The following is a 15,456-nucleotide window of genomic DNA, read 5'->3' as shown; positions in this document are numbered from 1 at the left end:
ATTTATTTATTTATTTATTTATAAGGAAAATAAATAATTAATAATAAGGACAAGAAGAAGAAGAAGAAAAAGAATAAATTTATATGTTATCAAAATTTATAAAATAAAAACTACAATATCCCTATACATGGTTACAACCACAAAAACATCCTTTCTTTACACAATGCTGAATCGGACAATAAATTTGAGAAAACAAACAAAACATTTCTGGAATATGGCATCACCTGAGCAAACCATTAAAAGATATTTTCCATGTTCTGAGTGCCTCCACCATGTCCAGTGACAGACCTCCAGCTTGAAAAGAGTTATGAGCAGCAGTAAAAACAACCGAGTCTGGGTGGACAGGATGCTGAAAAAATCCAACGCCTGGAATATAAATTATAAAACAAAAATGAGAAATATCATTTGCCTGAAAGTGGCATTTTAAGTATATGATGGACAACTCTTACAATATTTGCTGTCTTTCCTTGGAAATTAATTTCATTATGATCATTACCTTTCAAGTTAAGCAGCAGCCATAATTCTGCAACTCTTCCCTCTCTTCGTCCTATTCTAACAACAAGTGCATTGCCATCTTTGTCCATGCCTTCAAAGAAGACCTCATCAGTTGCCTGCAGGGTGAAATAAAAAGAATGAAAACTTCCCAATCCAATATAAAGAACAAAAATTTTCCAATTCAGTAAAAAGAACAAAGTCTTTGATAAGGAAAAGAGCAACTATCAAATCAACTGAAATAAAACACAATTAAGATATTTTCTGTATATATTCAAGTGTGTATATTTTATATTTTTTTCAAATGTACTGTTTATCATTTACTGACAATTGCTCTATATAATAATAATAATAATAATAATAATAATAATAATAATAATAATAATAATAATAATAATAATAATAATAATAATTTACATTATCACAGCTTTTCAACTGCTGGGCCCCATCCAATTTGAGTGGTGTACCCCGTATGTCTTTACCATAGCCAAGACCATATCTGTAAGCGTCATGTTGGAAGATTTTCCCAAAGGCCTGCCTACTTTTCCGGCATCTCAACTTGTGTATGAGGAGAAAAAGGAATCGCTTCAAGTGATACCATTTTCCTGAAACCACAGATCATGAAGACTAAAAAAAAAAAAATTTCTGACTTATTGATGTCTCAGTATTGAAAGTGCTGTTGTTAAGTTTCTGTCAGTTTATGAAAAGAAAATTGGCCGACTTTATCACATCTACATTTTGTAGCTGTCAGTTGTTTTCAAATTTGATTTTTTAAAATTCTAATGTTAATTAAACTGCTTCAGTACTTACTCCCCAGAATCATTATACATAGGATAAATAAATGCATTTAAATAGATAAAATTCAAGAAGTGAGCTAAATATAGGAAGACATAGGATACCAAGTGTGCTCTGATGCTTATTTGCAATAAAACAGACCTTTCCTGGAGTTGGTTTACACTTTGTGGGTTAATCCCAACTGTGTTTAGAAAGAACCTAGAATATGCCACTGGCTAGTAAGTGTAAATTTGAAATCTCTATCTCTCTCGCCGTCTATGACTATTAAGTCTCTCAGTTTCTCTCTCTCACCTTCTCTCCCTGTCTTTTTCTCAACGCCCCCTCTCTCTCTATCTATCTATCACTCTCCACCCACCTGGGATCCCCTCGATCCCTCCCACTATCCCTCTCTCACTACCTCAATCACTGTTTCAATGCCTCTTTCTAACCCCCTTTTTCAATTTACCCCCACCTCTACATTTTCACCCACCTGTCACTCACCCCCTCGATCCCTACCACAGTCTCTCTCTTTCCCTCGGTCACTATATACCTCTTTCGCCCTGCTTCAATTCACCCCCTCCTCTTCATCTTAATTCACTCACCTGGACGAGCGTAAACTCCATGGCTGGGAGCTGAGTCCTTGCGCAGTAATTTAAAAACCACGTACAGTAAAGGTAATAACGCAAAAATCTCTAAAAACATCGTACATCCAGTCAGACATGCAATAACATCACACCCCCGAGGAGGCAGATTTGGCACTTTGACCTTTTCCCTCATCAACTGTGAAAGATAACAAGATAAGTGGCCTAAATGAATAGGGTGTGATTGCGCGTTGCTCAGTTGCGACAGAGGAGGCCGCTTTCAATGCTGTTCCACGTGCAAGAATTTAAAGTATGAGTGAATAGGCCTATAACAGATATTTAATAATTATTAATTTAAAGCCTGGCAAGTTGACAAACAAACATCTTAGTATCCCGAAATGGCTGATTATATTACAAATTGGGGTTGGGCTTAGTCTGCGACTGGAGCGACGAGAATTTTAGAACCCTCGGGCAGTCGGTACCTACCCGAAATTACCGACAAGATGAAAAGCTTTTAAAAAATTATAAAAAAGGTTTCATTAATGTAATAAGGTAAATCAAAATTATTAAAAAGGTGTTTTCAAGTAATTCTGATAGTTGATTGGCATTTGTGATTGAATTATGGATTGTTTTAACTTCATTTTTGAAAATTCATTCTAATAAATTGCTTACAAGGTCAGCTAACACAGGAGTAGTGAAAATGTTAAACAGTGAAGGATTTGATTGACTAAAGCAAGTTAAGTTGAATAATACGCCGCAGTCATCTGATGGTTGGTGGAGTTCATTCAATTGGAGGGGTTTAGTAGAGAAAGTCTACTCAATCTGAGGGCGCCTCCATTTCAAATAAAGGGGTGTAAATGTTCTGTGGGGCAATTCCATTGCATTAAAGGGGTGGCAGGTGGGGCGAGTCCATTGCATTAAAAGGGGTGGCAGGTGGGGCGAGTCCATTGCATTAAAAGGGGTGGCAGGTGGGAGAAGTCCATTGCAAAAAAGGGTTGACAGGTGGGGCGAGTCCATTGTATCGGAAGGGGTGATAGGTGGGGCGAGTCCATTGCAAAAAAAAAGGGGTGACAGGTGGGGCGAGTCCATTGTATCGGAAGGGGTGATAGGTGGGGCGAGTCCATTGCAAAAAAAAAGGGGTGGCAGGTGGGGCGAGTCCATTGTATCGGAAGGGGTGATAGGTGGGGCGAGTCCATTGCAAAAAAAGGGGTGACAGGTGGGGCGAGTCCATTGTATCGGAAGGGGTGATAGGTGGGGCGAGTCCATTGCAAAAAAAAAGGGGTGACAGGTGGGGCGAGTCCATTGTATCGGAAGGGGTGATAGGTGGGGCGAGTCCATTGCATTGGAGGGGTGGCAGGTGGGAGAAGTCCATTGCAAAAAAGGGGTGACAGGTAGGGCGAGTCCATTGTATCGGAAGGGGTGACAGGTGGGGCGAGTCCATTGCATTAGGATGGGTGACAGATGTGGCAAGTCTTCTCATTATCCCAATTTGGTTCAGAGAACAGGAACTGAAGAAATTGTTCTGTTTTACCCCCAGAAATCAAATTTTTGGCCATTTTCAGGCGTATTAATTTTAAAAAACTAACATGGTTTAAGCTTACATCAGAATCATCCCACCTTTTCATTATTACGTTCAAATATCGTATTAGGTATTTATACAAAGAATAGGCCGTCCCAATTTAAACAATTCACGATAGTAAAAGCCAAACCCCGTCAAAATGGGACCCTCCCTATATAAGAAAATATAGGAAAAATATGTCCAGACGAATAGGGTCCATATGCTATAGAACAAAAATCTCATGTGAATTTTTTAAAAACCAGGATTGTAAATTTATATAAATTTGAACTATAAAATGTAGGTTGTTGGAAACCATTTTAGATATTTTATTAACAGATCAAATTAAATTTGAAAGTCCTTAAACATTAAAAATAACTTATTTCCCTTAACATAATAATTTCATAACAAAGTGAAAAATAAAATGCCAAATTACAAAACTTTTTATTGAGTTTTCATATAACAGATGTACGGAGGAGCGTGGGTTCCTGTGTGTGAAACGAAGGCTAGACTTCATAGGTTGCTTTCAGGCGGGTGCTGTGCAGAATCTCGTTGAGCTCCTGAAAAGATAAAATAATGTTTACAGCTTTGAACTAAACAGACAGGCTCTCTACATTCTAATAATGCGTGTCATATCACAGCGGAGAAGGCACATATAAATGGAATGGCGTGCACGTTTATTAACTAGTCTGGTGTTCAGGTTCAGCTAGCGAAAAACAAAAATTGTGATCTGAAATTATTTAATGATAGAACTATTTGAGGCCTCTTGTTAAAAAAGTAACACTGGTAGCACATCCCGTTTCATTTGCAGGGTGGGTGAGGTTATTTCGACGACTGTTAATATATTCCTCTTGATATTAAAAGTTATACCTGTTGTAGTACATATTAACGCATTTCAGAGAAAGAGATCTTTTCTAAATTCTCTTACATTTAAACATACACGACATTTTAAATTAGGTCAAAATATTCAAAAATAATTGCTAAGGCCGGGGCACAAAAAGTGTTCAAACAGAGGGTTACAAAGTGCAGAAGAATTCAAGCAAACTTAGGTTATCATCAAAAGTCAGATGAAGGCGCCGTTTATCCTGAACATTTGGAGTCCCAATGCACCGTAGGCAATAATTTCTACCATTCTTAGTGACATACAAGTAACAATGAAAATATAGTAAAAGGATTCATGTCATAAATATTTGTCGTAAACATTTTTCTCATTCTTCTGCGCCTTTAGTATTTAACGGCTGTGGTTGATGAAGAAATAATGATACTCACAAATAGGCCTAAAATATACATTTGCTTCCACGTCTTATAAAAGCTCGACCTTCTGACTGCACCACACATACTGTGCGTCTACTGCCGACTCTGTCTAACTGCCAAGTGAGCATTCGGGAAGACAGCTCCCACTACGATGAACAACTTATTGTTATGCAAATAACAACAGGTAGCCTATAGCTCATTTTATGTGAGAGGTCAGGCCCGTAGCCGGGAGGTTCGGGGGTTCGACAGAGCCGCCCCTTTTGCTTGGAAAAGGTCCACTCTGGGTAAAATTTGATCTAAGTACACGAAATTTTTCTAGGTACATGAAGTTTTTATGGGAAAAGGTCCACTTTTTCAGAAAAGAACCCCCCTTTTGAAAATGCTGGCTACGGGCCTGTAGGCTGTTACTGAAACTGTTCACGAATGTTTAATAAACCCGTTGATGATATCTTCGCAGAGGTGGAACCAGGATTATTTGAAGGGGGGTCCGAGGATGAGGGGATGAGGGGTCCGAGGATGAGGGGATGAGAGGTCGACAAAAATACAAATCAGCTAGCGAGTATGATGTCTAACGTCTCAGAAAATGTCTATGTTTATGTTTATTTCAATAACGCTAGACTAGAACTAGAACAGTGGATTTGTCAACATTAAGGAAGAAATAGAGCAAAAACTCTCTCCACCCCCCCCCCTCTCCAAATCCTGTTCCCAGGAGTGCTTTTTTGAAATCTTTAAAGCTGAAATTGGGGGCTTTAATGAAGTGATCCGGGCGCGTTTCCACATTTTTTATGAATGACAGGTGTGGTGGATTGATTTTAGTCACATTTCGGAAAAATCGGAGACGGGTCGATCCTGGGTGATTTTGAGTGATTTTCATAAAGTCCGGATATAGCAGTTTTCTTCAATTTTGGCCAGATAGTGTTGAAAAATAGATTGCGGCTACATTTGTGGTGTCACCTGGCTTTTAAAAATTGAAAAAATTCGTGACATGTTTTGCTGTTGTTAATTATTTTTAGTTGTTTGATGTTTTTGAATTATTTTAGCCATTTAAAGAATCTTCGATTCAGTTACATAACTTAGGCCTACATCCACGATTAGCTAGACGATGTGGTGACAGTACACAGTCAATTTGGTTGAGAACAATGCGAGTCGGCAAAATAAATATGCATGTCATAATTCCCCTTTAGGGCTGTCTAATTTTTTAAATTATTAATAACGTGCAAATATTATCCAAAAGGGTTGCTATTTTAAAACCTCCTTTACTGAAAACGAAAACTGTCCATACTAGCAAGGCAAGAATCGGGGAATATTTGCATTATTACACAAAAAAGGTAGATTTATCACTTTCCATCACAACAGGTTTAGAAAAAGTTGAATTCGCATCCCCCGGACCCTCCTTCCTGATAATCAACACCCCCGGTAGAAACACGTTTTACAATAAAACGTCACTGTCAATGTTTAGGAGGTTCTACACCACACGATTTATTCAGGTGTCTTATATCACTCCCTTAAATTCCTCCCCAATTTTGATCTCAGAAAGTTATTCAGTAACAGCCAAAACTATGTCAAGGTATTCTGTTACAGACAGAACTATGCTCTGTCTATGCCTACATACAAAATTTCTGAAGCTGAACAACGTGTCATACGGCTTACATTACGGTCTTGCGTTGTTATTTGATGACTTTTTAAAATTAATATACTAAATTATAATTTATTTAATATTAGATTAAAATCCTTCTGTCCACGTATTTAAAAAAAAAAAAAAAACTCGGGGGACGGGGGCGGGTTAAATCAGAAAACTAACATCTCTCTAGGAAATCCTGGATCCGCCCCTGTACATTGTGGGAGATGGATTGTATCTCTTTCTATTTCCCATATTGCACACACCTGTGGTCCACCTGAGCCCAAAATCCCTTTGCCTACTTCACAATCACATTACTCTACTTTAGAAAATCCTTAGAATCAAAATTTAATGTGCGTTCATGACTAGCTTCTTTAATTATCATGTAACAAATATCAAGTTTCTTTGGCATTATTTAGAGGGTGAAAATAAAGTGGGACAACTTTTGACTCATTTTTTAAAGTGGTGACTGAATAAAAATGACAGACATGGTGTACCGGTAACTAAAACTCGAATAACTTTTAAACTAAATAAGATATATAAAATATTTAAACGACTTATTCATACTCAGATATGTAGCTACAAGTCTCTAGCTTATTACAAAAAAAAAATATATATATATCCGTGGACCCATTGCTTAGAAAATCTTGTTTGATTTTTTATATTTCACATTTTCGATATGTCAAAGCGAATGGTCAACGATTGAAGATGTCTATTAGGCACATTGCGACTGGAGGTCAACGTCGTCATAATCAAAACTGCTATTCATTTTTCACTGTTCAGGATGTTTTTTTTTTAGCAGTAGTCTGACTTTGTGGGAATTCCCAAATGACGTCATTTTAAAAAGTCTCAGCGCATGCGCATTGCAAGTAGAGCTTTATGGACATGCGCATATGCGTTTAAAGTCTGTGTTGACCCTGACCCACCGTGACCTCTTGGATGGTAACAAAATTAAGAATGTATTCGGGCACGATCCTTTAACCTAAGAGTGCATGAATAGAAATGAATCGTTCTTAAATTATTTTGTGTAAAATGTATGACAAGTGTTATTTTCATTGATAAATTTATGTGATCTAGAAGGGATTGAAGCACAAAAAATATGAATTACTGTTACAGAAAGATCTCAATTTTATAATAACCCTGACAAAATTATTTTTGGGACTTTTCTCAGATCATAATTATTCTCAAGAAAAATTCCCTTACAGGAGAAAGGACGAGAGATCGGAGGCTGATCTTAAGCAAGTATTGTGCATAAACCTTTCGGGTATCCTAACATCCAGAAAACGGAACTATATTCTACGATAAGAAGGACAAAACTGGATTGTTTACAAGACGAAATTGCGAAATAGCAATAGCTCAACCGCAAGATACAGCACTAAGTTTTGAAAATGGAATCAGCAACAAGTGTCGATTCTTCCTATCCTGGACTTACAGCTAATCGACAGAAAGTTAGTCAACAGCACCCCAAAACAGTTTTTACGAACATTAGTCTACCGTCGCTGAGTTCAACGCCTTTTTTAACGTGTTAGACTAGACGCAAATATCCTTTGCAAATCTGACTTGGTTGACGTTTAGGAACAGATAATCTGTCATTACATCTTTTCATCCAAGGTCCGAGAAAATTGACAAATTTTGTATTTGACCTGGACATCAATTCATCAGCTTCATCAACTTTGTTTGGCTTAAATTAAGGTACATTTTTTACAATATTTGTGCTTATAATCGCCATGAAGCTCTTGGAAAATCCGACGTTTGACGCCATTGGTGCAGCTCTCTCCGGAATTGGAAGTGGAATAGAAGCAAGGTAAGAAAATACTTAAATAATTATGATGTTAAGAAGAAGAATGATTATGATTTAACAGAAATGCCCTATTATAATTGATAGTGATAGTTAGTATTGTTGCTGTACGCAATTTAAGCTGTTTTTTTAAATTTTGTTATGCATGTCCTTTATATATAAATCACATTTTGTGATGACGATAAACAATTTTTATTCAAGAACCACTTCTGGACCTGCAAAAATAATTACACGGGGGCCTGATTAAATGAATAGATCACTAAACAAACAAACAAAAAAAAATACAGATATATTTGCCATAAAACAGTTCCACAATATAACTTGCAACTTAAATGCATTTTCAGACTGGAAAGTTACTCCTGTAAGATGGCAGGCAATGACAAGAAACTGTTCAAGGATCTTGTTCATGAAGGAGGTTCCCAGCCTAATGACCTTCAGGTTCTGTCTCCCCCTGAGACTGGCTTGCCACACAGTCCAACCAGGTGATTTATTTTTCAGATTTAAAAAGAAAAAAAGGAAAAAGCTTTTTTATCTAGATGCTTTTTATCTACCTGTTTCAGGTTCTTTTAAATTCCGTTCTTTAACTTTCAAAACTCATTATTTGAAGCAAATATGCAAATAACACATTATAGGGCGGTTAAAAAATTCTTTTATAATTGTCAAATAATAATAATAATAATATTTGAAAAATCTCACAGGCATAGACATGAAGTTCTGTTTTAAAGATCACGAGCAATCAATTCATAAAATGTGGAAACAATAATCTTTGCGCCACCTGTAGGCAAGGTTGAATACATTAAGGCACTTGTCCCAGTATTAATTTATTGCTAATTATGTTTGTGTAACTGGAAAGATATGCTGGCTAGGTGCCAGGTCATCAAGGATATTTACTTCAGGTTAAGGCAGTGCTATATAGACCTACCTGACTGTAACCCGACACTCTATTGCTAGTTTTGTGGAAAGTTAGACACAGTTTTTAATAGATTTTTGAGTCGATACTGGTCCTTGATGTTATGCAACAGTGTATGGTTTTGTCCAAGTATTTGTTTAATTAAGGTCAAATATGAAGTACAAACACCACTTAGTATGCATTATAAGAAGCCAGTGTCAGGTTGACTGACAACAATGGTTCACAACAGAATCCAAAATATTCACCATAAGCAGTACATAATTTTTTAGCTAGGACAGCCAATATATATATCCTGCATTTTAATTATTATTACCCTACATAAGAAATTTTTGTACATGGTCAAAATTACTGTACATAAAAGGAATGTAGTCCCCTTCTTCCCAGCCAGTTTTCATCTATTCCAAATAAACAGTCTTCAGCTTAAATAAAAGTTGACTGGTTATTGTAAAATCATTTAGTAGTAATGTACAGTTTATCATAATTTTTCTGTTTCTTACTCCAGACAGTACAGCCGCAGTGTGAGCAGTGATGATGGGCAGGGAATCCTATGTGACACCATCAGTACCAAGACACTGTTCTATCTCATCTCTACCCTCAATGCCTCCTTTAATCCCGACTATGACTTCAGCAAGGCAAAGAGTGATGAGTTTAGCAAGGTGCCCAGCTTGCAGGTAAAGTTAAAGAAGATTTCACATGAGAGCAAGGGTTTTTCCAGCAAACCGGCATCACTGGATGGCCTATATTTTCAAAGATGGCTTGATGGCTGATGGATTTTTTGGAAAAAATGAGGGGTTAAGGCATACCTGGTCTCCCTGAAATTTTGTAGCAAATTACAGGTGGTAATTTTGGACCACCTGTACCCCCAATCCTGGGAAAAGCCCTGCATGAGAGGAGAAAAATTAGTCTAATACTGGACTTATGAAATAATAAAGCAATGTTCAACATTGCAGTAGGTACCTCATATCTACAATGAGATGTTCAAATCAAGTTATACTAAAAGAAGTAATTGATTAATGGAAGAATCTCATCAAAACTGTACAACTTACATTTGGATTGATATGCCAATGCTCTGTTTTAACTTGACTTGTTGTATATTTGACACTCTAACAAATTAACACATATTTTATTGATAATATTTTGTTTTTAGCCATGTTAAATGTATGAATTGTAATGAATACATATGTTACAAAGGTCACAAGAAAGCTACAGATGGTGATGGAGATGGAGGTCTCATCAACCCAGCTGGCAAATAGAAATGTGTCCCCTTTTCAAATGTCAACTCTGTTCTTTCTTTTCTTTGCAGTGGGTCATAAACTCGGTTGAGAGTCAGCTGGCGGCGTCCCTGGATAACTTTCACACTCTCAAATCTCAGCTGTGGAAGGCCATTGACGATGAGATTAAGCTGAATGAGTGTGATATTTATAGGTAGGCATGGGAAGAAGAAAAAACAAGGGATGTTGTGTTGATGTATATTTATTGTTACCTGATAAAGGTGTGATGATATAGTGCTGTGGTGTGATGTGCACCTGATGAAATGTGCCCTAGTAAATCTTACTTCAAATCAGGACTGACTTGGACCAAATGTAGAATATATTTGATATCACTACCCTTTTCTGTCTGGGTCTCTGAAATTAATTGCACAGAGATGCTGCATCTTCTGTGTATTGCAACTGCCAACAAAAACAGGAATTTTCTTTATGAACATAAATATGAACACGTACACTTTAAAGGCATGTTAAGAGTACTGTATAATATTGGCTTGACTAATTTGAGAGGTTGACAACTTAATAGCCTGGCTATTACCTAAGAGAGTCGCCATTAAGGGGCTCAGTGCAGCCAACTGATTAACTTAATGATATGAAACAAACTTTTGGAGAATTGTGAAAGGGAATAAAATGCCCTATGGCATAATTACATGTCAGGACCTGTCAAAGTAGGCTGGTGCAGTTAAGTATATGGTTCAATGTGAAGAGGACCTAACATCTTTTAACATATATTACAAACCTTTTTCCATATCAAAGATCTTATGTATAAAAGCTTATAAGATGTATAGGCAGTATGGCTCTGTAATATTATTGTAACGGATTGGTATTGGTCCAGGATCTTTTGTTTCAAATCTCATGGCTTCTTTGCAGCTATAACCCTGACCTGAGCTCAGATCCATTTGGTGAGGAAGGATGCATTTGGAGCTTTAACTATTTCTTGTACAACAAGAAGCTGAAGAGGATTGTCTTCTTGTCATGCAAGTGTAACAGGTATGTGATTTATTTATTTATTTATTTATTATTTTTCTTGCTTTTGGTCATACGACTCTTCAGACAGGGTTTCTGATGAATGTGAATTATAAAAAGACCCTACTAGGGGTGTTGAAACCTATAAAATTGCATCAGCTTCTGTATTTCAGACAGAAGTTTGCCAACTTTGACTGAATAAAGTTTATAGCCAGCAGTATGGAGATGACTAAAAAGAATTGTGTGTTATATATTATTTCCCTTATTTCAGCCAGCAGTTGGCTAACTGTGACTAGGGGGTATGGTCAAAAGGGTAGAGACAACTATAAAATTGTACGAGATGTGTATTATTCCCTTTATTTCAGCCACCAGTTAATTAACTATGGCTAGGGGCTATGTTTAAAAGTGTAGAGACACCTATAAATTGTGTTATATATAATAATTTCCATTATTTCAGCCACCAATTTGCTAACTTTGACTCGGGCTATGGCCAGGAGTTCAGTATGGAGATGTCAGGTGATGATATGGAATATACTGAAGAGGAGAATTGAATGATACTCAGTCAGGTATGACATGGAATATTGAAATAGAAAAAGGTTGCCTTTAAATTTCTTTAGCTAAGAGATAAGTTAATTTCATTGAGTTCAGTGTTAGTATCGTGATATCATTCTGAATTATGTAGTTATATCCATATGTACATTTTCACCAGTATATACTGGTGCGTAAGATAAATAGATTCTTCTCCTTCTTAGAAAGCCTTCTGCCCTGTAAAACAGAATTACTTTGAAGTAGAGATTGGTCACTTTGTGAAGAAAAATGATAAAGATTCTAGGAATATAATATGAAGATATTGCATTAGGTACTGATACGATTAACCCTCATGTAATGTTTTAGAAAATGATAAGGGTATTGTTTTATTGATGAAGTTTAGTTGATATTATTGCATGATATCAAGACTTGTTGTGAATGTGTTTTTCTAGGCAGTAAATAGGTTCATGATATTAAACATTTACATTTTGAATGCTATCTTTTCAGAACAGTGAACAACAAGCATGCTCAGCAGATGTACAAGTGTTGATGGAAGCACAGTCCATTCTCTAAGAACTTCACAGAACAAAAACTTACAGCGATACATTGAAGATAATCTGCAGCATAGAGTTTTGTATTATGCATGCACCTTTTACTCATAGCAAATCACCTATATGTGAATGTGGAAATGGTTAACTTTGTTTCTGTATTATTAGAAAAAAGACAAAAAATCAGACATGCATTGGTTGTGTTTTGCTCTGGCACCAACTAACTTCATCATTTTCAGAAAAAAAATATTGTATTTTTTATTTGTACATTCAATTTTTCATGTTCTTTACATGTTCTTTGATTTTAGACATCTTCAGTTGTAGATTTTTGCATGCATGCCATCATATGTCATTATACATATAATACTGTATTTTATTAATGAACAGATCAAACAGATCTCTGATTCATATGTCATGTATATATACCATGATTCCACATCATAAATATCTTGCCTTCAGTAGTATTTAGAATACTAGATTAAATAATTTTAGCTTATATCATATAGTGCAGTTTGGTAGGATTATTTTTATATGCTTTACAGTTATATCTGAATGGTATTAGGAGAGTTCAATAAGGTGTATAAAAAGAAATGCATAATTTCATCCTGTTTTTATTGCATGATATTAAGACTTGTTTACCTTTTTCCCCTAAAGATAAAGGATATCAAACAGTTGTTTTTAAGATATAGGTTTAGCACGCCTGTATACACATGTAATACATATACCTTAATTTTTTGCAGCTTCAAGAATTCTGACTGTTAAAGAGTAAATAGAAGATCTTGGTTTAGTCAGATTTGTACTTTTGTCAACTCGTTTAAAGTATTGTGCTTAACTACTAGTGGTTTGTATTACTTATAGTAATTATAAGATAGAAATTGTGCTGTTAGCAGAAGTTATGGCTTGTGGAAACACTTTGCTTGGAGGGCATATTTTGTTGATTAAACTTGGACATCGTGATATTAGTTGATGTACGAACCACAGCTCAGTGCATTTTAGAATTATCCGGAGATTCTGTCTGCATTGCAAGATGATTTGGACTTGAAAAAAAAAAAGAATTTATGCAAACAAGATTGGGTTATGGATATTTCTCACAAAATGGCCAGTATGGATTTGATGGGCCATTTGTAAGCCTGTATTTTGGACATGGGAAATTTATAATTGGGAAAAGGATGCGGTTTCATTTCACTTCATCAGTGAAACAATGACATAACCAAATGCCTTGGTATCATCAAATATGCTGTGGATATTTAGGGTGGATACATGGATATCTGAAGTGGATACATGGATATTTCCCAGTTAACTCAACATGCCAACAACTGGATCATAGACTCTGATGATCAGATGGATTTAACGTGGACTTCCTGCATGCTGATGAACTTTTGGTTCACAAATTAAGTTGCAGTTCCACTGAACATGTTTTTATAATACAGGCATATATCCAGGTCACTCAGGATAAAATGGGCAGCTGCTATATAAGAGTGGCAGAAAATGAGACTAGGTATGATTTATACAGTGATTTTGTGGTACAGTCATACTGTACATACTTAGGCTTTATTCTAATTAAGGAGAGTTCTGTAGTAATATAATAATTTGACTATGTTATGCAGTATGTTACACTCTTATTACCTCAAAGGTTGGAGGGAAATTTGTCCACTAATTTTGACATGTTCTAGTAAGTGGACATCAAGATTTAATACTGCGTCTAAGAGAAAGCATCTGTACCTGTTACAGAAAAGATGATAGTACAGGTTATACTGTGTGGTAGGATATTTTCAAAGTCCAACTCAAGTGGCCCTGAGCTCTCAATACAACAGGGATTGTGGTTTGACATGGTACAGATCAGCATTTGACCTCAAATTTACATGTGCTGGGTTAGCATGCTGAGAATGTTCTGATCTGTTGGTATATTTTAGATATACATGGATGACTCTAATATGGAGAATACCTGTTAATTGACTGCATATTGTTTACAGGATCTGTTTTTTTTTTTTTTTTTTTTTTTTTTTTTTTTTTTTTTTTTTTTTTTTTTGCATCAAGATATATTTTGCGGCTGTCAATATGCTTTCAGTTTTTCTTTTATCAAGCATTTGGTAAGAATTTTGTTTTTAGTAAGGTGGGCTGTCATTTTGTGTTTGATATTTGCAGTTAGCATTTTGCAGTACTTTTGATTAAGCATTGCATTAAAAAACAAGCCATTGGATATTTTTGAACAAGACTGCAGTTGCAGCTTTACTCAACAATTTTGTAATTTGACTCGGTAGAGAATTTCAGCATTTTTGATTGAGTATTTTTGGCTTTTCATTAAAATCAGCTGTAGAGTGTAGTATTTTATGATTTGCATGTTTTGTTAACGAAGGGCACACACAGTACTTTATTTTTTATTATATATGGGGAAACTTTTAGCATTAAAAAGTCAGTGATGGGTTGTTTGGCTTTTGTGTAAAAAAAATATGTTGCACAGTGGAGTGAATAATGACAAGTTATCAAGCTGAAGGTTCTAAATCCAGGTTTTAGATATTGAAATTAAGGACTCCGAGACAAAACTGAATGTTTTGTTTGAGTTGATTGAAAATGATTTTATACATATAGGTAAACTGAAAAGCAATTTCAAGTAGAGAATTCGATTCAGTTCTCAGGTGGAATGTTCAGTTTATCCCAGATTATTGTGGGCGTTTCACGTTCAAGAGCAGCTAGGCTTTCCCTGGAAAGTTGCAGTTTCAGATTTAATTATCCTGTGATGGGTTTATGTACAAAAATGCCTTTTAATGTCTTGCATTTTCAGCCATAATCCTCAGTTGCACATGTATTCTTTCTGCCAATTCAAGCGATAAATATTTGTGAATTATTTCACTAATATGATCACTAATTTTTTTCTGTTTTTTGTCAAATGCTGATGTTGCGTTCATGAAAAAGTAACAAAACGATCTCGTGTGAAGATTTTTAGAATTACAGAGTTGACCATCTATTGTTGAACTTCAGATATTTTGTGACAATTGTAAATAAAATTGTATATACAACTTAAAATTTCATGTTATTTCTTTCACTTTTCTGAAATCTGGGTTCACTTAATTTAGTTGATTCAACAATTTTAGTATTAGAATTTATTAGTCTTTTAGAAACCAATGGTCTCCTATTGTTTTTTTTTTTTTTAAAGAACAGCTATAAGA

General features: G+C 35.7%; 2 protein-coding genes across 6 annotated transcripts in view; one reads left to right on the top strand and one right to left on the bottom strand.

Annotated features, from left to right (window-relative positions):
* Positions 1-2,148, bottom strand: part of LOC106152358 (uncharacterized) — a 92,233-nt gene extending 90,085 nt beyond the window's left edge. For 2 of the 5 annotated variants that reach the window (XR_015334072.1, XM_087011899.1), the window contains exons 1-4: positions 1,869-2,148; positions 910-1,097; positions 497-611; positions 225-366 (exon numbers count right to left, since the gene is read on the bottom strand). Coding sequence is in view for 4 of the 5 variants with exons in the window: in XM_087011899.1 (XP_086868025.1) it covers positions 225-366; positions 497-611; positions 910-1,097; positions 1,869-2,043 (620 nt within the window). In the remaining variant the exon portion in view is untranslated. The other 3 variants (XM_087011900.1, XM_087011901.1, XM_087011902.1) reach the window with 3 other exon arrangements.
* Positions 2,149-7,397: 5,249 nt separating this feature from the next.
* On the top strand, positions 7,398-15,313 carry LOC106152363 (repressor of RNA polymerase III transcription MAF1 homolog). The gene is made up of 7 exons (XM_013525911.2): positions 7,398-8,078; positions 8,417-8,554; positions 9,485-9,653; positions 10,286-10,407; positions 11,118-11,237; positions 11,671-11,779; positions 12,249-15,313. Exons 1-6 carry the CDS (start codon positions 8,002-8,004, stop codon positions 11,762-11,764), a joined length of 720 nt encoding a protein of 239 aa, XP_013381365.1. The 5' UTR covers positions 7,398-8,001; the 3' UTR covers positions 11,765-11,779; positions 12,249-15,313.
* The last annotated feature ends 143 nt before the right edge of the window (positions 15,314-15,456 follow it).

Source organism: Lingula anatina, chromosome 4, assembly GCF_051362555.1.
Source record: "Lingula anatina isolate TDL-2025a chromosome 4, LinAna3.0, whole genome shotgun sequence".
Lineage (NCBI taxonomy): Eukaryota > Metazoa > Brachiopoda > Lingulata > Lingulida > Lingulidae > Lingula > Lingula anatina.
The sequence above is the reverse complement of the archived record's forward strand: the minus strand, read 5'-3'. Positions and strand labels throughout refer to the sequence as shown.